Source organism: Sinocyclocheilus rhinocerous, unplaced genomic scaffold, assembly GCF_001515625.1.
Source record: "Sinocyclocheilus rhinocerous isolate Xijiao unplaced genomic scaffold, SAMN03320098_v1.1 scaffold778, whole genome shotgun sequence".
NCBI classification, from domain to species: domain Eukaryota; kingdom Metazoa; phylum Chordata; class Actinopteri; order Cypriniformes; family Cyprinidae; genus Sinocyclocheilus; species Sinocyclocheilus rhinocerous.
The window spans coordinates 890,368-912,379 of record NW_015650332.1 but is presented as its reverse complement, the minus strand read 5'-3'; the positions used below and the strand labels follow the sequence as shown (position 1 = coordinate 912,379).

Here is a 22,012-nt window from a genome sequence, read left to right as displayed (position 1 = left end):
AAAGAGACGCCACGTTGGCCATGGCCGAGCGCTCTGATGTCAGGAAGAAGGGTCCCATGCCATAAAAACACAAAGGTGACCGCTCCAAACTGAGTGGCATCCCTGAAGAACTCTCTTGCTTCCTTCCCTTGAGACTGTAAGCCGCAACCTCTATTTGAGTATTCACATCTAAAGCCCACTTCTTTACCCAGAACCCCTCGCTCCACCCTCTCTTTGGTCATCTATCTTCTATTCCGCCAGCTATTCACACGGAGCCTTTGAACCTTTGTGACAGTAGAAAGCAGTACCGAGCAGGGATTTACACAGAAAAGCTAATGTATTGTTGTGGGGAAAATGTGCATGATGGTGGGGCTTTGAACAGATGTGTTTTTGTCCTAGAGGGTCAAAGTGAGCAGCATAAGTAATGGAGATGGAAAAGAAAGCAGATAATATTAATGGTATGACATAACACGAGTACAACTGAGTGTAATCCCACAAAATCTGATGAGGCTTTTTTGTATTCAAAAGGACACGTGGAGCACAGGGCGCATAAAAACCATTACAGCAATGCATAAAGAAGCCAGTGCGGGTCAAGAAAGATGTAATTTAAAAAGACAGATCTAAAGTGAGCTCTTTGAAAAACCTAAGAGGGGGATTTAACTTCTAAGTGTGGGTAGATCTCTCTGAGGTCCAATGATGTCAACTGTGCATATAGAGCTGGAGGGGAAGTCACTAATTTATTGAAAACTCCTCCACTCCTCATGATATCAGCTGAACATCCACTATAAATCATTTAGTCTCACAGTTTGCAATATGAATGACGTCTTCACATCTTCGAGTTCGTGGTGTCCTCGTTTTCTCTCGCTCTTCTGTGCTGCACATGCTAGAGTGAAGATGAATTCATCCACATATGAAATTGTATTAGTCCGTGGCACTGGTTTTTGACCTATGTGTCCTGACCGCTGGTCAGATGCAGAAAGACGTCCATCTCAGACGCATCAGGCAGAAGGCCCGTAATGTGGCATTTAAACTCTCTTGACTCCAAAGACTCTTTTGAGGTTAGAAAAGGGGAAAGATTAAATGGACGATATTTTTGCATGAGAATCTGGGTGCTCTGCTCTCCATAATATGACAACTGCATATATCTGCTCTGAATAAACAGACTGCTGGGTCTCTTTGCATATAAATGTAAAAAATGGGTTATTTGAGAAGAGAAACATCATACACAATGTGGCTGCATGATAGTGGTGAAACTGATAGCCATGATTATTTTGCACAACAAACTTTTTACAGCAAATAGCACAAGCAGTCTTAAGAAAAAAAACTCAATCTGGCTGTATTACACTACATCACAATGGAGATTACCATGTGTGTTTTTTTTTTTTTTCAGTGCATGCACATGGTTGCAAGGTTGGGAAAATTACCTAAAACACTGGGCATAAAACATAAAATGTATCCATTTAAGAGAAAAGCTCTAATTTAAACTCTTGACATCTGGCAACCCTAAGCATGACAGCTTGTGGAGGCTCGTTACCAATGCAAAATAATGGTCAAATGAAACTTCTTTTTTTTTTCAGGATAAATAAACAGCAGACCAGTATCACAGATGATGAAGCTTAATTAATCGAGAGAAGCATGATCATGATTAATATACAACTAATTGTGCAGTCCTAATAGAGAATACTCTTAAACTAACCATAATTATATGTTAAAAGTACAGTTCACTCAAACATTAACATTCTATCACCATTTACTCACCCTTGTGTCGTTTCTAACCTGCAATACTTTATTTCTTATGTGGAACACAAAAGGTGAAATTGTGAATAATGTGATGGTCACTTATTCACACGCAATTACAATGAAAGGGAAGTTTACAAGCCCCAATAAGGACACAAACGAACAATAAAAGTAGCCCATATGTACTATATTTCGTCTTTTGAAGTCATATTATAGCTCTGTGTGAGAAACAGACCAACATTTACGTTGTTGTTCAGAGGTAGTCTGATTCATGAAGATATAATTCAGATCAGTTTTGTGAAGTTAATCCACCAATTCATTGAAAAACAATGACTTGAAATGACTCATGAACATGCCAAGGGGAGCTAAAGAAAAGTTGTTTTTAGTGAATAATTACATAGGTTTTGTCCTGTTTGTCACACAAAGCTATTGTATGGCTTCAAAAGATATAGAATGCGGTGTCATATTAATGCATGGACAACTTTTATGGTACTTTTGTAGTACTTTTTATGGTTTTGGAGCATACTCTTTCATTATATTGACAGAGTGAACAGCACATTCTTCAAAAACTCACTTTTTTCTGTTCTATGGAAGAAGAAAATCCAAATCGGTTTAGAAGATGAAGTAAATGATGATAGAACTTTTTTGGCTGAACTATCCATTTAACAGCAGTGTCCTCTATTCAAGTCTGCACTGCCAAATATCACATACAAGACAGATTATTTTTCATCTGCTTCTATTATTAATTTGAAAAACTTCTGCCAGGGTATCTGGAAAAGCTGGAGGTATGTCTTGTGGGAATCGAGGGAAAATATGGGAAGTAATTAAAGACCAATGATAGCACCCTGGTGGACACCATTCGAAACTGGTTCCTCGCAGAACTCTCTTGAGAGAACGGCAGATCCCCAACATCCACGCACCAAATGGTGGATCCAAAAAGAGGAAATAACCACTTATCACATCTTCTCGGTCTTAATTAGTAACAATGATGATATTACTGCCTTCACTCACACTGCACCACCACGCTTTCAGCAAGAACCCCCACTGAGCCCCCACAATCCATCAGAGCAAAAATAACTGTGCGGGATCTTAATATATTTATGACTGCTGCTCTGACAGCATTCCCTCCGTGCGTTCCTAGTATTGACATCAAAGAAGCACTGTAAGGCAGGCTGGCGTTTGGGGAGATGCTCAGTAAGGTATTGGGCCAATTGGGGAAGCACCTCCCCTTTGCCATTTCCCTTTACCCAGCACAAGGATGGTGCAGAGATGATACGGATATCTCGCAGAACAGAAACGAGTACCCCTGTGAACTGTCTAATCTTCTCCACTTCAGAAAGATTGGCCATGGAGACGCACTGAATGGAAATTTGCCTCCAGCTTGGCTCTAATGGTGCATGTTGTTCAACTGAAACCTATTAGCTTATACAGAGTGGGTGATCGTAAAGGCCTATGGCTACATTCAAAATTAAAATGAAAAGTCCATTCTCTTGAACTCACTACTCTCGAGGGATTCCTTGAGACAGCAATAGGGGCCACTGTACATCCCCAAATCAACCTCTTACATTTACCTCATTACACCAAGTTAATGGATAATTAAGCTTGTCTCTTATAATTTATAAAATTCAATTGACAGACACTGAGACAAAACATCTACACAGACAGAATGGAGTAAAGACAGTCAGTGCACAAGGGAAAACGTAAAAAAGGAAAGGAGAGGAAAGGAAATAAAAGGGATGGGTGTATGCGGGTGAGGTCTGAAAATAAAGGGAATACTGCAGTGAATCATCATTATCTGAGAGGGAAAGCACTTTTTTTCGTGAAAGACCTATTTTCTCTTTGCGGGGGAGTACCAAACAGTCACTGCAGTCAAAAACAAACATAAACTTACAAACAGGAGCAACCTGTTGACATATATAAAGGAAAACAGCCAGGTCATTCCATTGTGGTGCAGGGACCAAACAGCTTTTATTATTGCTATTATTACTAATAGTGCCACAATCTATCTTTCTTTGTATCATGATATTTTATAAGCAAGTACATATACTAGGGATGTCCCGAGCTGATCTCAAGGATCTGGATCGGACCGATCAAGCATTTTTTTTTTTTTTAACTGATCGGTATCGGCTCTCCTAAGCCTGATCCTAATTTTATGTCAGCTGTCATGACAATAACGTGCAGTTGGTGGCAGTATTCGATTTCCAGTAGATTTGCCAACCGCCATAACGGTCAACTTGGATCACGTGTGCCTTAACCAATAACATTACAGCCTTGACGTAATTGAATTTCAGTCAGAGTTGTGTGACACTCAATCGCCATTTACGGATACCATAGGAATGAATGAGAAGTGCCGTAAGCTGAATCTCATCTGTCGCAAAAAGTCAGTGACTTCTCTTATAAAACGGCATTATTTTTCGGTGTAAACTCTAAAAATAGTTCAAAAGTATTGTTTAGTGTAAAACATGCTGAAGATTAGCCAATATGCTGTCGATTCATGAAATGATAAGCTGTTTCCTCTAAAAAAGCAGTTTATTCAACGTAGTGAAGCCTCTCCTCCATTGACATCCATTCAAAAAACGGCCTCTGGTCTCCTTCCCTGTGCCGCAGTGTTAGCATTAGCCGTTGCACTTTTTTGGCTAAAGTTGCAGGCTTGCCTTCTAGTGGCTTTGTGTGCACGTTCAGCTTCTATTAAAACCAAAAGAAGAAATGTGCGTGTGAGATGCACAAGAACTAATGAAGTCTGTTATAGCGTGTCACAAACGTTTGAGCTTACGTGTTCAATGTAATTGATGTGCATTTTTGTAATCATCACTCATTCATTTATCGTTTACTTTTATCTGCCATCACACTATCTGAGACATCGCTGCAACATGTTGCTGTGGGTTAAGTCTTGCTTCAAATATGACTGACAGCATGCCGTTCTGACACGCAAGCTTCATGCCTTCTAACCTTATCTCTACTTTTTACCTTTATGTTGCAATTATTCTGCTTATTGTATAAAATACATCAGTATGCAGATATATGCATACAGTATGTGCAGATATACATAGAGAGAGTGTATCTTATGTATACACACATACATGTATTAGTTTTACTCTCTGCACAACTCTGTATACACTGGATTGATTTTTAATAACTTTAATGTAGCCTACTTGGATTGTGCATCAAACAATAGGAATACACAAGTATCGGATTTGGACTTGGTATCGGCAGATACTCAATATTCAAGATCTTAGATTTAATCTGTTTGGCCAATATTAATTTACTGCAATTCACACTTTTCAGTTTTTCAATATTAAATATGTGACTACTGATAAATGGCACTATTATAAAGAATAGCACCCAAAATATCTAATGACAATTTAAATCCTTTATCAAAGTCTCTACAAGTATGACAAAAATAACATACGGCTAAAAGAATTGCAGAAAGCACCAAAGGAATGACCCTAGGAGACTGTGGTTATCATCATGTCTCACACACTCATAAACACCTTTATAGTTCATTACATTTAGCATTATGTTTCCCTGTAGTCAGAGGCAGAGGTGATATTTTCACCTAGAGCACCACTAAAGCACTGTGCCCCTCTCTCAGTGTTTGATCTCATTTCATAATGAAATCACAAAATAAAATGCAACCACACATGACCATGTTTCTGACATAAATACAATATATGCAACCCAGAACTGTTGGTGTCAAAACCATGAAGCAACACATCTTAAATGTAAATTTGTATAATTGTTTCACAGTGTTTGCTTTGGTTACTAGCAAATATGCATACCATGCGTACCATCACAAGGTTTTCTATATATTTACATTCATGCATTTAGGAGACACTTTTATCCAAAGTGACTTACACTGCAATGAAGGTATACAATTTATCATTTAATGCATTCCCTGGGAATCGAACCCATGACCTTATTTTTGTGAGCACCATTTGTGTTCAGTAATATCAGAATCATAGGTTCTTCACCTCCGGAATCTCATTCGAACTGCAGATCATGGCACAGATGGCACCAAAAACAAAAACTAACCCAATCCTAATAAAGCAGGGCTTTAAGGCTGAAGTAAAAATCCCATTTATTTTATAGCTCCAAAATACCGATGGAAATGCTCTTCATAATGAACAGTAATGGTTTTAATGTAATCGGTATCACAAATCAGATCCTCAATTATAAAATCAGAACATTAAGTTCCACAGCTTGAAAACTAAATAGATTGCAAACATTCAATTAGCCACAGCCTGTAGATTCGTGTTTTGGAGCGGCATCTCTCACCCCCTACCACAGTCCACAGAGTACAACAGCATTCCGATGTAGAGCCCTGGACAGCTCCTCTCAGAGAGCACAGCATTTAAAGTCATGCGTATACAAACCGCAAAAGACACACTGCCGACATCACTTATATTAAAATACCTCATATCTAGTGTCTAATTGGTTAGCCTGCATTAAGTGCCTAATCTTAAGACAAAATACCGACCAGAGAATAAACAATAATAAAAAAACAGTTAAGTGACTGATATCATAGCAGCGTAATGTATGACTCACCCTTCTCAAAAGTGATATTTTTCAAAACTTCCAGCTCTGCCATTATAGTTGATAACAGGTAAACACCGCATCAAGACCAAATCCCTTTCGGTACGACGATCACAAAACAAAATGTGCGCTTCGGAATGCAGGTGTCATTGCACTCTTCCATTAAATATAGGCTATCTGTAATAGGACACCCTTCCTCAGGAATTTATATGCGGTTACATTTTAATAAATAGATGCTGTCTATACATTTTAAATGAATAATTTTAAGAAATCCATTTGATTCATGTAATCAATGCGCGCGGAAAGGAGCTCTCCAATCTCCGTGAGGCGCGCGCGCTCCTCTTCTCTCACTCGCGCTCGTTTCGCCTCATTCTCAGTGACTCTGATCTCTGCACGAGGCATATCTGCGCTTCTTTTCGGCACATATTCGCGAGCAGTGGGGAGGAGGGGAGACGAGGGGATGTGGATGTTATGAAAGCGATTAAGAGGTCAGCGGAACATGTAGTCTAACTCTTAGTTTCCTTAGTGAGTCTGTCTTTTAAATCAAACAAAGAGCAAATTACTTGAGGAGTCGTAGTTAACCTGAGGAGCATGTCGTTTAAGGGATAGTTAACCCCCACCCCCCACCCCAAATCCTGTAATTCCCTCATGTCGTTCCAAACCTGTATGACTTTTGATGTTATGCAGAATCGTTAGCTTCTATCGCGTCTTTTTCCAAACAGTGAAAAAGAACGGTGTCTTTACTGTCGCATCTCCTCTACACAGAAGAAATAAAGTCCTACACGCTTGGAAAAACATGAGGATGAAAATATGAACCATGCGTACCATCACAAGGTTTTCTATATATTTACATTCATGCATTTAGGAGACACTTTTATCCAAAGTGACTTACACTGCAATGAAGGTATACAATTTATCATTTAATGCATTCCCTGGGAATCGAACCCATGACCTTATTTTTGTGAGCACCATTTGTGTTCAGTAATATCAGAATCATAGGTTCTTCACCTCCGGAATCTCATTCGAACTGCAGATCATGGCACAGATGGCACCAAAAACAAAAACTAACCCAATCCTAATAAAGCAGGGCTTTAAGGCTGAAGTAAAAATCCCATTTATTTTATAGCTCCAAAATACCGATGGAAATGCTCTTCATAATGAACAGTAATGGTTTTAATGTAATCGGTATCACAAATCAGATCCTCAATTATAAAATCAGAACATTAAGTTCCACAGCTTGAAAACTAAATAGATTGCAAACATTCAATTAGCCACAGCCTGTAGATTCGTGTTTTGGAGCGGCATCTCTCACCCCCTCCCACAGTCCACAGAGTACAACAGCATTCCGATGTAGAGCCCTGGACAGCTCCTCTCAGAGAGCACAGCATTTAAAGTCATGCGTATACAAACCGCAAAAGACACACTGCCGACATCACTTATATTAAAATACCTCATATCTAGTGTCTAATTGGTTAGCCTGCATTAAGTGCCTAATCTTAAGACAAAATACCGACCAGAGAATAAACAATAATAAAAAAACAGTTAAGTGACTGATATCATAGCAGCGTAATGTATGACTCACCCTTCTCAAAAGTGATATTTTTCAAAACTTCCAGCTCTGCCATTATAGTTGATAACAGGTAAACACCGCATCAAGACCAAATCCCTTTCGGTACGACGATCACAAAACAAAATGTGCGCTTCGGAATGCAGGTGTCATTGCACTCTTCCATTAAATATAGGCTATCTGTAATAGGACACCCTTCCTCAGGAATTTATATGCGGTTACATTTTAATAAATAGATGCTGTCTATACATTTTAAATGAATAATTTTAAGAAATCCATTTGATTCATGTAATCAATGCGCGCGGAAAGGAGCTCTCCAATCTCCGTGAGGCGCGCGCGCTCCTCTTCTCTCACTCGCGCTCGTTTCGCCTCATTCTCAGTGACTCTGATCTCTGCACGAGGCATATCTGCGCTTCTTTTCGGCACATATTCGCGAGCAGTGGGGAGGAGGGGAGACGAGGGGATGTGGATGTTATGAAAGCGATTAAGAGGTCAGCGGAACATGTAGTCTAACTCTTAGTTTCCTTAGTGAGTCTGTCTTTTAAATCAAACAAAGAGCAAATTACTTGAGGAGTCGTAGTTAACCTGAGGAGCATGTCGTTTAAGGGATAGTTAACCCCCACCCCCCACCCCAAATCCTGTAATTCCCTCATGTCGTTCCAAACCTGTATGACTTTTGATGTTATGCAGAATCGTTAGCTTCTATCGCGTCTTTTTCCAAACAGTGAAAAAGAACGGTGTCTTTACTGTCGCATCTCCTCTACACAGAAGAAATAAAGTCCTACACGCTTGGAAAAACATGAGGGTGAAAATATGACAGACTTTTCGTTTTGGCGTGAACGTTGGCCAGTATTTGTTGTTCCAGCAAAATGTAATTCAAAGAAGCATCATAGTTGTCTAGCAGCAACTATTGTTTTGTTAGGGAGAATTCACGTAAACTAGGTCACTTTTTGACACCGATTTATAAAGCATGTCCCAATTTACCGGAAATCACCCCTATTTCACAGGTATTTGAGAATAAACCGATTATCACGCCATCTGATTTAGTTTAAAGTCACGTGTCTGTGATAATAAATGAACTCTCTCATCACATCTTTACAGATGAATGCGCATTAACGCACGGTTGAGAGCTATTAGAGTTAAGTGGAAGGTTTCTAAATGATTAATATGTCATAATGTATTTCTCATTGATCTATGTGCTGCAATGTTGGACTGCGGGACAGTGAGAGGAAATATGATGTGAGAAATGTGTAAACATATTTTCAGCAATGGACTACTTAATTCCCCAAGCACATAATGGCCTACATTACACATTTACCACAAATTGTAAAATAATTAAATAAATAAACATTTGTTTTCAATGCTTCAGTGCAAAGTTCACCCAAAAATATCCTGTCATTATTTACTCCCTCAGGCCGTTCCAAACCTGTATGACCTATTCTCTACATTTATATTTATGCTTTTGGCAGACACATTTAGCCAAAGTGACTTACACTGCTTTCACGCTATACATTTACATTTGATCAGTTCTTGCTTTCCCTAGAAACCCCTGACCCCACACTTCTGCTGTGTGAGATCAAATAAACTACCGTTTCTTATGTGGGAATCCAAAAGATGTTTTGTAGAATGTTCATACTGCTCATTTCAATACAACTGAAGAATAGTGTCGTTCAAGCCTCAAAACTGAAAAAAAAAAAACACAAAAGCATAATAAAAGTAGTCAGTATAACTAATTTTCTATATTCCAAGTCTTTTGAAGCCATTCTGTATTCTATTTTAGTATATTTAAAAATGTAATTTATTCCTTTATTTGCAAGCGTCCACAATCATACATTTGCTGAATGGAAACGAGCAGCATGAACATTCTGCAAAATCTCTCATTATGTGTTCCACAAAAGAAAGCTAAAGAAGTTTGGAACAATATGAATAAATAATGTATGAATGCAGATATAAAACATGTATAAATGATGACAGAATTTTTTTGGTTGAACTACTCCTTTTCACAGTTATTAAATTTGCCGCAATATCTGACAGATGTTAACATCACCTCTATCCAGACTAAAATGGCTGTTAAATATGCTCAGTGTGATGTACCAAGTTAAATATGCTCACTCAGTGTTTCAATTGGCGAGCACTTCACTGTGAAGTCTCCGTCACACTCATCCATCACACAAGCATCAGTGACAGATGGAAACAAAGCCTCATAAATATAAGCAAGTCTGGATCTTGTCATTGATTCCTTTGAGGGTTTCATTTTCACAGCACATAAATAAGCCAAATTTGTTCCAGACTGTGTGTTTGTGTGTGTGTGTAAGTGCCCTTAAAGTGCTAAATGTCAAATGGGACATTGTTGCTGACTAAAAAAAAAAAAAAAAGTCTAAATTAACCAATCAAATTCCCAAGAATAAATCCCGATAGATGTAGAGTGAAGTAGATGCTCCCAGAGCTGTAAAGTGGTTTGGAATGAAGCTGATCCAATCAATATTGTCTGAGGATTCTGTTAGGTCAGTATAATGTTAGGCTTCCCTGTTCTATTCATGTGTGTATTGTGTGGCAAGAAAATGTGTCTAAGGCGCTATCAAATTGGGCTGGCCTGCCATTACTGGGGGAATCAAAGCACTAATCAATTTATACACACAGCTCTAGGTTTTATTTTACAAGTGATTCATATCATATAAAACGGCTCATATTTTCTAGTGATGCATATAAACTTGATTTCCACTTCATCATTACTCCTTATTCTTCTCTTTCATTCCTATCTCCTCCTTCATCATTATTGCACTAGCCATCTGAGACAAATGAGCAAGCAAATGACAATAAAACAGTGAGAGACAGAGAGTGACACACAGTTTGAGAGGAAGAAACTGGAAACCAGTACAATATAAAAAAAGGGACCTGTGGAATTGAAGCAAACACCGGTTTCATAAGCTTAAATCACTCGCTTTTGTCATTTTCAGGCAGGTTGATCCATCTCTGGCTGCGGGAGGAGTGAAAACGTTTAAAGAATGAATGAGGGTAAATTACTGCAGCAGTGCAGCCCAGCATGCCACGCAAGAAGAGCCAGACACAACAGCTCCTTCAGACAGACAGACGGGCTGCAGCCCACAGGGTTGATGGACATCATGCATCAACTGCCCAGCCACTAGACAACAATCAGGCCTCTCTCAGAGGAGCAAACACACCGGCATACCAACACACAACTGCATCTTGTTCATGTCAGTATATGCCACTGGAATATGGGTATGGTAGGTCTACTTAAGCATTAATGCTGATTAAAAGCAATAATGCTGAGTAATTGCTAATTGTACTTATACATAGAGATTATAGCTAAAGAAAACCAAACCCATATATAAACTCAATCATCTGATGTACCTTCCATCAGCGAAAAAATGTAAGCATAAAACTTGTTTCAAGTGCTACTTTTAAATTAAATTAGAATTTATGAATTAAATGAATCACATATTTTCCAGTTGTTTGCGACTGATTAATTATTTTTAAGAACTATTTTATAGAGATCACACTTAAGAGTAATTTCTAGATGAAGAAGTATACAACTAGAAAAATAGTTTGGGGTCAGTCATTTTTAAAGAAAATGATATTTTTATTCAGCAAGGAAGCATTAAATTGATCAAAAGTAACTGTAAAGGCATTTATAATGCTATTTTTAAGAATTTCTATATAAAAAAAAAAATTTCTTTTGAACTTTCTATTCAGTCTTGAAACAAAAAGACCGTTTTCACAAAATATTACACAGCACAAATGTTTTAAATATTGATAAGAAATATTACTTGTGCAACAAATCAGCATATTAGAATAATGATTTCTAAAGAATCATGCAGCACTGAAAACTGGAACAATGACAGCTGAATATTCAGCTTTGCCAGCACAAATCATAAATTAACATAAATGAGCATCATATAAATTAACAACATAAATTAAATTGGAAAATATATTAAAATAGAAAGAGTATTTAAAATTGTAATAATATTTCACAATATTTCGTTTTATATATATATATATATATAATAAATGCAGCCTTGAGAACCTGAGAATAAGTTTTCTTTCAAAAAAATCTTAACAACCACAAAGTTTTGAACAGTAGTGTATATGTATCTATGGAAGTTAAAATGTATTAAAATATTGCTCATTTTCATGGGGAAAAAAATCAAATTCCTTGATATTTCTAGATTTTGAGCACTAACTTTTATATTCAATATAGATAAATATTAAATATTATGAAAAAATATATTATATTCAATATAGAAATTGACATTACATTTCAAGGCCTGGAAATTATAACATGATTTAATAAAAAAAAAATAAAAAATGAAATGACCGGAAATGTCACAGGAAAATGTTGTCAAAACGTCATTTAAAGCATTTGATGAACATATGAAGATCTGCGGTCTAGCATTAGGTAGGCTATAACCTTTAGCATTTAATAAATAGAATTTATTGCCTGGCTCTTAGCACATCTGTCAATACTCCCTCCTCTACTCCCGTCTCTCCCATTTGCATGTGAGCATGGCTGGACAAATTTTTTCATTTTTCAAACCATCTGTAGCTATTTGTAGTAGATACTGTTGCAATATTTCTGTCAAGCTGTCAGTTTTGTGCTCAGCGATGTGGCCTTGGGGACTCAGTCCCATTTAAACAAACAGCATCAAGTCAAGACGGACTGATTTCCTTTCCTTTCAGTACCGAAGATGGCAATTCCCAAACAATCCAGCACCAGCGCTTTATTATCATCATGATGTGAGATACAGCACCACCTTGTGTATACCAGTCCCAAATGCATTTGATGGTCAAGTAATCAAAAACCACTCTTCACATTTCCTGAGATTTGGAGAAGTGCAAAATTCCCAGTTCTCATATTTTGTTTTGTATAACAATGCCACATTACGATATATCCATCATACGGACATAAACCTACCATGGAAGATGCTGTTGTCAGCCAGAAAATGGCGGCAATACTGTGGGCTTCCATGCTTGTCCATCTTCCTGTAGCTCATGATGGGATCCAGGAAGGATGGAGAGTGGAATATCTGTAATGGAGAGAGAAAAAAAACAGATGTTTCATTTCTGTTGTTAAATATACAGTATAGCTTATTAAACAGCATCCAGCAATAAATTTAAATATGCATTTTGCATACATGAAGACATATTCAAATGGTAAAGGTTTTGACCCATGTGCTATGACAGCTAGAGGTTGATGTTCAGTCTCACATCTCGTCAGGCACAAAGCGCTCTGATTGGAAATGACAGGTGCAGACCTATAGTTACAACACTGATTGTACTGATGGGATTACAAAAGAGATTGTGGAGAAAGGCAAATACGCAGGGAATGAAAAGGAGTGTGTATGTGTGTTGGGTAAAAAGGGACCGAGGGCTGAAGGTGCCCTGAGAGAGTTTATTACACATCCATGTCCATTATAAATGCAGAATACATAGGTGTGAAATGATATGTTGAGATCCTCCCAAAGGTGTAAATTATGATGTGCAGTATCACCTCTCTAATCTTCACAAATTTTCTACAATTACTTGAACTGCAGGCTTTTTAATTACTTGCAAAACAGTAAGGAACTTCTCACCTGGGAAATATAATTATTTTGTCCACAAGTGGTCTTCATCATTAAACCAGACACATTTTAAGGGGGAGAAGATCACTCTAAAATAAAATAAAATAAAATAAAATAAAATAAAATAAATTGCTGGCCGAGACGGGGAAACCTGAGCTCTCTGCTAATTCCATGACTAATCAACTGCAGGCTGCTTTCGCACGTCGCAGGAGCCGCGTTCGATAGCGCTGTGAGTTCTGCAGCCAATCGATCCGCCATCAGATACATGCTCATCAAAAGCAGCTCCACATCAGTGACTTCACAAGAGGTGCTTGGAGTCCAGCCTCATACGCTACTGCTAAACCAAGCCTGGGACTCGGGCACATGTTGGGATGTTAAACTATCTTTATAGATCTTGCTCAGGTGCTCTATTACAGCATTATTAAGAGAAAAGCAGCGAGCTGGAGTTCAGCAGAAGCATTGATCTGGTTCATACAGTTTCACTACTAAAATATATTATATATTTCTTAATGCAAATTAAGGCTACTATTACTTTACTATATTTAAGACATCAAAAATTAAGCTAATTTCCCCACTAAATCAATCAATCAATCAATCAATCAATCAATCAATCAATCAATCAATCAATCAATCAATCAATCAATCAATCAATCAATCAATCAATGTCTGTAATGTGAAAAAATATATATTTAAACAAATGTAATAATGTGAATGTAATGAGAATTATAATAGAGAATGGGGAAAAATAAAATAAAATAAAAACATTTTAAAACTAATTATCATTACAGTAATATGAAAAAGTAAAACTTTAAAGTAATTATACATCTGATAATTTTGTTGTACTGCCTAAGCTGATGCTATTATTATTATTATTATTATTATTATTATTATATTAATGTAATACATTGTGAATGTAGTGAGAATTAGAGAATGGGCAAAATAAAATAAAATAAAATAAAATAAAAAAGTAAAGTGAGAAACCGTAATGCTCAATACGATCGCTATACGATAAAATGGAAATCCTAGCTTCCAATAAAAAATTAAATTAAATTAAAATATAGCTTTGGATTAAATAAGACACAATTTAGCCAGAGCTGTGGTACTGTTTGCCTGTGGGGATCCGGGTTCCCCCATCTCTCCTTGTACTTTCCTATTATATTATATTATATTGTATTGTATTGTATTGTATTGTATTGTACTGTACTGTATTGTATTGTATTGTATTGTACTGTACTGTACTGTATTGTATTGTATTATATTATAAATAAAACAATAATGCAAATATGTCAGGAAATGTAAAAAATAGTCAAACTTTAGAAGAAAATAAATAATCCACACTATATACAGTACATACGAACATTCTAACAATGTGTGTGTGTGTGTGTGTATATATGTGCATGTATATATATATATATATATATATATATATATAGAAAGCTACGCGTTTGAGAGAGGCGGGGCATAGAGGACCTACAATAATGTACAGTATTTGAAAAATAATGTGTTTTTTGAACATTAAAGCATGACAACATATTCTGTTACACCAAATACACAAAATAATGATCTTTAAAAAAGCATCAAATGACCCCTTTAAAAACATTCAAAAAAGATTATCTTACCATTATAAAACTTTTGACTCTTCCATAGATAAAAACTATACAATATGCAGTTTGCTACCCATAATTGGTGGAATGAAGAGCATGTGGAGCTGGATAATAACAGAAACTATTCACTCTTACTAGAGCCCCCCACAAAGTCTATGCGTTTGACCCTGTGGCCTCAGTCTGCACTAATTTCCTGAAACAAGCTGAAATCAGACACTAAAGCAGGAGCCGACGGGGGTCTTGCTTTTTCCGGAACATTCTCCCTCAGGATGTTCCCATAAATCACCAGCAGACAGACACACAACAGGTGCTGCTGGAGAAAAAAACTTAACAGAACAGTAACAGAGATGCAAACTTTACTTTAAAACTTACAATACTGTACAGACAGTTCAGGAAGAGACTCCATGGGAGGTATTTCAAAGAGAAAGGTCAAAATCAGGGACAATGTCATATGCAGAGCATCCCTGATGTGTATGTGAACCACAGTGCCAAGATTCTAGACAAATCGACAAAAAGGCGGATCTCAAAGACTCTAAAACGTGCTGTAAATGCGATCCATATGGCCCAGGAGACCTGTTTCAAACCCTCGCTCAAATTAGCTCTCCTGGTTTCTCTCATCTTGTGATTTGTCGCTTCCTGTCAGAATAGCTGGAATATAAATGTGAGGGTAATCAAAAGCTGTCACATGTGCTTGAGAAATTTATTCCTGTGACTATGAGGCACATTAGCTATGGGATAAGAGGCTAGCAGCCACTTTCAGCAGGCATTATCCACACAGAGGGAGAAAATTGAGAATGATTATAGTGTCAGAGTGTGGTAATGTGAGCGCTTGGCTTTTCAATAAACCATGCTGTTTGCACTGTCATAAGAAAGTCCCATCTGCCCCTGAGGAACACAATCTGGTTTGGTGGCGTCCCATTATTAGGAAGTGGAAAATATAACCTTCCTGGATTATGTAAGGCCTGCGTCTCTAGCTTCTGTTGCAGAAGCAAATCAAGGTGGACTCATTTCAGTAACAAGGCTCATTGAGGGGGAGTTTGATGGACAGTGGTCATATTTCTGTGTAGAAAATCAATACAAATCACTAAAGGTTTTAGGCGCATTCACACTGACAATTAAATAGCTGAATGTTTGGCAAGTTGCTGTATTGTTGGCATTGGTCTGTTGCATTAACCATATCTGGGGGTAGATATAAATCAGTCTCTATCAGTCTCTGTCACTAATGTGTAAACTACATTAAAACTAATGCACTAATGTAAACCTCCAATTGCAAGCCCTCATCAAAATCAAATGACTTCCAGTTGGTTTTTCAGTGTAAACACTCAGCATAAATGCCTCTTTAGTCATCAGTTGTGCATTTATCTTGTCAAGTAAGAAATTAGGCACAATTAATATTTATCTCTCCTAAATTGAATTTTAAAACACTTGGCTGCATGTTATGGCGCCAACAAACTACACGACTTTTAAAGTCATCAGATTGCTGTTCTTTCATACTACACAACAGTCTGTCATCGCTCGTCACTCAAAACACATTTGTGACCCTGGATCACAAAACCAGTCTTAAGTCGCTTGGGTATATTTTTTAGCAATAGCCAAAAAAACATTGTATGGGTCAAAATGATAGATTTTTTTTTATGCCAAAAATCATTAGGATATTAAGTAAAGATCATGTTCCATGAAGATATTTTGTAAATTTCTTACCGTAAATATATCAAAACTTAATTTTTGATTAGTAATATGCATTGCTAAGAACTTCATTTGGACAACTTTAAAGGCGATTTTTTTTTATGTTTTTTTTTTATTTTTAATCTTTAAAGGAGATATTTAGATTTTTTTGCACCCGCAGATTCCAGATTTTCAAATAGTTGTATCTCGGCCAAATATTGTCCTATCTATCTATATATTATCTATACCTTAAGCCACATGCCTTCTATGTAGATATCAGAGAACAATTTAAAATATTGTATCAATGCATTCTATGGCACCTTTAAAGATAAAGTAAAAAAAAACAAACGTCTCAAATATAGTCATCATTATGAGAAATAACTTGGAAATTACAAATATTTGAGGTCACACTTTATTTTAAAGTCCAATTCTTATTATTTACAAACCATTAACTATGACTTTTGCCTCAATAAATTTCTAATTTGCTGCTTATTAATAGTTAGTAAGTTAGGATTTAAAGTAGTTAGTTGGGTAGGATTACGGATGTAGAATATGGTAATGCAGAATATGAGCTTTATAAGTACTAATAAACAGTCAATATGTTAATAATAGACATACTAATAAGCAACTATGAGAACTGCTCCCTATACTAAAGTGTTATATATATATAAACACACTTTAGTATAGGGAACAATTCTCACTTATCATCACAATTATCATAAACAAAGTAGCAATTGCAAGATAAAGTCAGAATTGGTGAATAAAAAGTCAAATAATAAGATATAAAGTCAGAATTATGAGAAATCTGAAATATGATGTTCAAATAACTAAAACATGCTTTCAAGCTTTCAAGAAAGGTCATTAATAAATCAGTGCGTATGAGAGAGTTTGAGCACAGGGGATTGGGGTGACAGCACTTAAAATAGATTTAACTGTGGGGGTAGGGTCTAACCCCGTGACCCCACACCCCCTCTGACTGTAAAGCAGGACAATTTCCCCCTACAAGCCCCCTCTTCAGAGCCCTCCCATATCCTGCAGAAAAGTGGATGGCCTCTCTCACTCTCCCTGTCAAGAAGAATACATATCAATCCAGCTAAACTGCTGACTCACGTTTCTGCATTATCATCTGTATCTGAAAGTCTGTTTCACTCACAAACATATTTCTAACAGATAATGCTGTTATTTTATTCCCAGAATCTGTCATCTCCGAGAGCATCACAATATTTGGTATAGATCTCTCCAAGCTTTTGTTTTCAGTGCCCACTTGCTCCCCCCATGGAACCACTTGCCCTTCCCTCCCACTACACCATCTAATATGCATTGAATTTCCAGAATGTTAACTGTATAACAGGTCTCCTAGAATGTTATAATCACTCTTTAAAAACAAGTTCGTTATAAGTTACTTAGAATAGAGAGCTTTGTTATGAATGATTACCAAACTTTTGGAGAACAAGACACAGCAACTTACTACATGCAACGCTGTTAGAAAAAAAGGGTAAACATAGTTGAGGGACCGATTCTTACTATTAACTAGTTGCTTGTTAGCATGCTTATTACTAGCATACTGGCTGTTTTTAGTACTTGTAAAGCACATATTAATGCCTTATTCTGCATGGCCATATTGTAGATCCATTAATCCTACCCCATACTTAAACTTAACAACTATCTTACTAACTACTTTGCAGCAAATTAGGAGTTTATATTGATATTCTGAATACTTTCCGTACCCACTGTATATATATATATATATATATTGTGTGATATTGAAACTCTTTATGTGCAATCTGTACCTTTTAAGTATGAAAGAAATGCCCATTTCCAAAAAGTCTATTAAACATGATAAAATGCAACAGAAAATATAAAATGGGTATGATTAACATGCTTGATGTTTTCCATATGAAATAAAAAAAAATTAAAAAATGAATGAATAAATAAATACAAACTTATTGTCTGTGCACTTTATTACATACATAGATCATTTTATATCAATAAATTAATTTTTTTAATTTGTGCTGCATTCACGGCATGTCAAAAATACTATAACTACTAAATGACAAAATGGAACATTTTACTCCCATTGTCTCCCGTTAAGTTGTCCTTAGATTCTCAGAATTATGTATTTCTATGTCAACAATATTAATGGCAAAATGAATGTCTGAGTAATTTGAGTAATCAATGGACAAAACTATTATGTAAATGTATTATTCATAAACGTATAGTTTATTTAGCAAGGCATTAGAAAGTTAATCAACGCTGTGCTATATTAATCGGTATTGTGTGTCATTCATTTACTTTCAGATTATTCTTGCATTATCAAAACATTTACAATAGTCAATTATGGGAAATATTAAAGAGAATTATTATTAAAAAAAAACTGCTGTACTACATTTTACAACTAAAAGTCAGGGTTTCAGTTTCAGTATGACCTAGCAATGGTCAAGTGGTACAAGCTGGAGTTCTCTGAAGTTGTATAATGCAAGTTCTGCAAGAACATCTCAAAATCTTGTAATTACTTATGGTTATTCAAACACTGAACGAAAGCACCTTAATGATGGCCACTAGGAAGTGCCTGCATTAAGGTGGCCCTGACTGAATTCTGACTGATCTGCTAGGCTTAAAATTAAACACTCAAGTGACAAACAGATCAACTTCAAGAAAAAAAAGGAAGCAAAACTGTTTTTAAAGTTTAAAGTGAACTGAATGAATGCACTAAAAGTCTGAAACATTCTTGGCTTGGACTGATACAGTAGGAGTGGCAGGCACATTTATATGACCCAGAACTAGTGACAGACACTGGGATCTGTTTCAAGGCCGCCGAGGACTAACTTCACTGAAGCCACACTGAGAACACAAAGAATACAGTTAACATGTCTTGTCTTCTGTTCTCGGAGAATAAAAGCTAAATAATTAATCGGGTCTCCGCTTCCACACAGAAGCTTGTTTGCCGCCCCACGCTACACCCGAGCAGGGGAGCAAAATGATACACTGTGCTTGGAAAACACTGGAGTCATTTTACCCCACACGTTCCAATACACAGAAATATGCATACACTTTGAATAGAAGCTCTTTGCAGTGACAAATACAAGACTGTCTTGGTTGCAAAGCCGAACCTTTCCCAAGTGTGTGTCTGACATTTATTTCACTATAATGTGATGCTCTATATGGGGTGTCTTGTGTAGCCAAATACAGATCACTTAATCATTCCGGTAAAATAACGTCAGTGTATCAATTTATAATAATCATTTTTAAAAAAGTGATTTCAAAGAGATTAATCAGTTATGGGTTAAACCTCAAGAGTGTCATCTTGTTCAATCTTTGAGCTTTTTTATTGAGCTCCATTTTGGCAGATTTAGAGACAGAGATGGCACACAATAATTCTAGGTCCATATTTGTCTGGTTAAAGTCTGTAAATAATATATGGATTTGGGGAAATGTTGAACATGAGAAACAGTGATTGTTGAGACTTCAGGGAACAGCACACACCCAGATAAATTTACCAGCCTGCAAAGTCAGTACACTCTGTCAACATGTGTTTGAACAAGTTTTGACTTACTCTCTGAACATTACATATAACACACAGCAGTCACCTCTGCACATGAGTGGTGATTTGAACAAATGCCCCCTGGATTCTGTGAAACCCCTCCACTGGACCCGAAGACCACCTGCGCTTTTGCTTTTTTTTTATGCCACCCTCTGGATATGTAATGCATTTATAATGTCATGTCAATTCAACCATCTGCCAAACTGTACACCAAGAAAACTATGTGAGTAAGTAAATAATAAATGTACTGTTTAAAACGTTATTCCTACAGGGTTTTTAACATTGTGTGTGTGTGTGTGTATATATATATATATATATATATATATTGTATATCGTTCACTGACACTGTATAATATAGACAGTTCATAAGAGTAAAATAGAAAGGAGATAAAAAAGGAAAAGGTGAAACTTCTTCGCCTGGTACCGTTCAAACGTGCACCTGCTCTCAACAAAGAACGGAGACAAATCACTTACTTCAGTTTCTCTTACTCAAGAGTTTGCTTATAATTCCGCTTTGGTTACAAAGTCAGCCTTGACTCTTTTCATGGAAACATTGTGTACTTATTTTCCTCTGCACACGCGAGTCTCCAGGGTTCTCCTTCCCAAGTGCAGTTTAACTGTAAGTCTCCGCTCTCATTCAAAAGCTCCGGACTGGTAACTGACCGGAGCCGAGAGGAGCAGCCGCAAAAACAGGTGCGGACTTTTAGGAACGGACTGACAATGAACGACAATAAGCAGGAACAACAAATATCATCACGCGACAATTAATACGGTATTCAGTTTGCCAGTAATACTAATCCGTTCCTGTAGCATTTTAAAGGCATGTTTCAACAAAACTCAAAGACTGAGAACTTACAAGTGGACTATTTTTATTTTATTTATTTATTTTTATTATTTTTTTTCTTTCCAAAAATGTTAGAAAGCTAGGTAACACTTGAGTATAGGGACCAATTCTCACTATTAACTAGTTGCTTATTAGCATGCCTTTAATAACATATTGGCTGTTTATTAGTACTTATAAAGACCATATTCTACATCCCTAATCTTACCCAATACCTAAACATAACACCTTCCTTTACTAACTATTAATAAGCAGCAAATTAGGAGTTTGTTGAGGCAAAAGTCATTGTTAATGGTTTGTTAATAGCAAGAATTGGACCTTAAAATAAAGTGTGATCGAAAGTTATTTATTTCTATAAATGAATACTTATATTAGGTATTATTGAAAAATAAACAGGACAAAATAAAATAGTATAACAATAAAATGCTTGTTAGAAAACATTGCCTCTATTTTTGACCAAACTAAATAATAATATAAACTATGATATAAAACATAAAATGTGAAATTTACTTACTATTCTATTCATAGATGTTATATTTTGAAATAAATTTGCATTTCAGTGTGCTATCACAAAACCTAAAATGTGAGAGTTGTAAATTCAGTCGAGGAGCTTAAAATTCCAAGCTTAGAATTTGATACAATGAGAAGAGAGGAATTCTGTTCCCCCTCCCGCATTAAAACAAAGGGCATATTTTCCTGTCACACATCTCTCACTCCTTCCACAGTTTCCACAGGTCTTTCTGTGTAACCGCCCATGTACTGAGTCTGGGTTCAAAGTCTGCTAGTCTCATACCCAATGCACCTTTACAATTCAAACCGTCTGTCCAATAAGAGTCCAGCATCTCTGCCATAGTCGCAAGGGACATTTGCACAACAAAGGCTGAAAGGAGGGGGTAGGCAACTTCCCTGGTCATTCCCTCCCCCTTCTGCCCATTAGAGTAGATAGACTCTTACCATTGAGAACTG

General features: G+C 36.6%; 1 protein-coding gene across 1 annotated transcript in view; it reads right to left on the bottom strand.

The window, feature by feature from the left end:
• The window catches only part of LOC107711761 (1-phosphatidylinositol 4,5-bisphosphate phosphodiesterase eta-1-like), a gene marked incomplete at its 3' end in the record, with an annotated part of 86,721 nt that extends 65,911 nt beyond the window's left edge, over window positions 1–20,810 (bottom strand). Inside the window, exons 1-2 of the mRNA XM_016516809.1 lie at window positions 20,680–20,810; window positions 12,750–12,861 (exon numbers count right to left, since the gene is read on the bottom strand). Of these exons, the coding sequence (XP_016372295.1) occupies window positions 12,750–12,828 (79 nt within the window). The remainder of the gene's footprint in view (window positions 1–12,749; window positions 12,862–20,679) is intronic.
• Window positions 20,811–22,012: the final 1,202 nt, after the last annotated feature.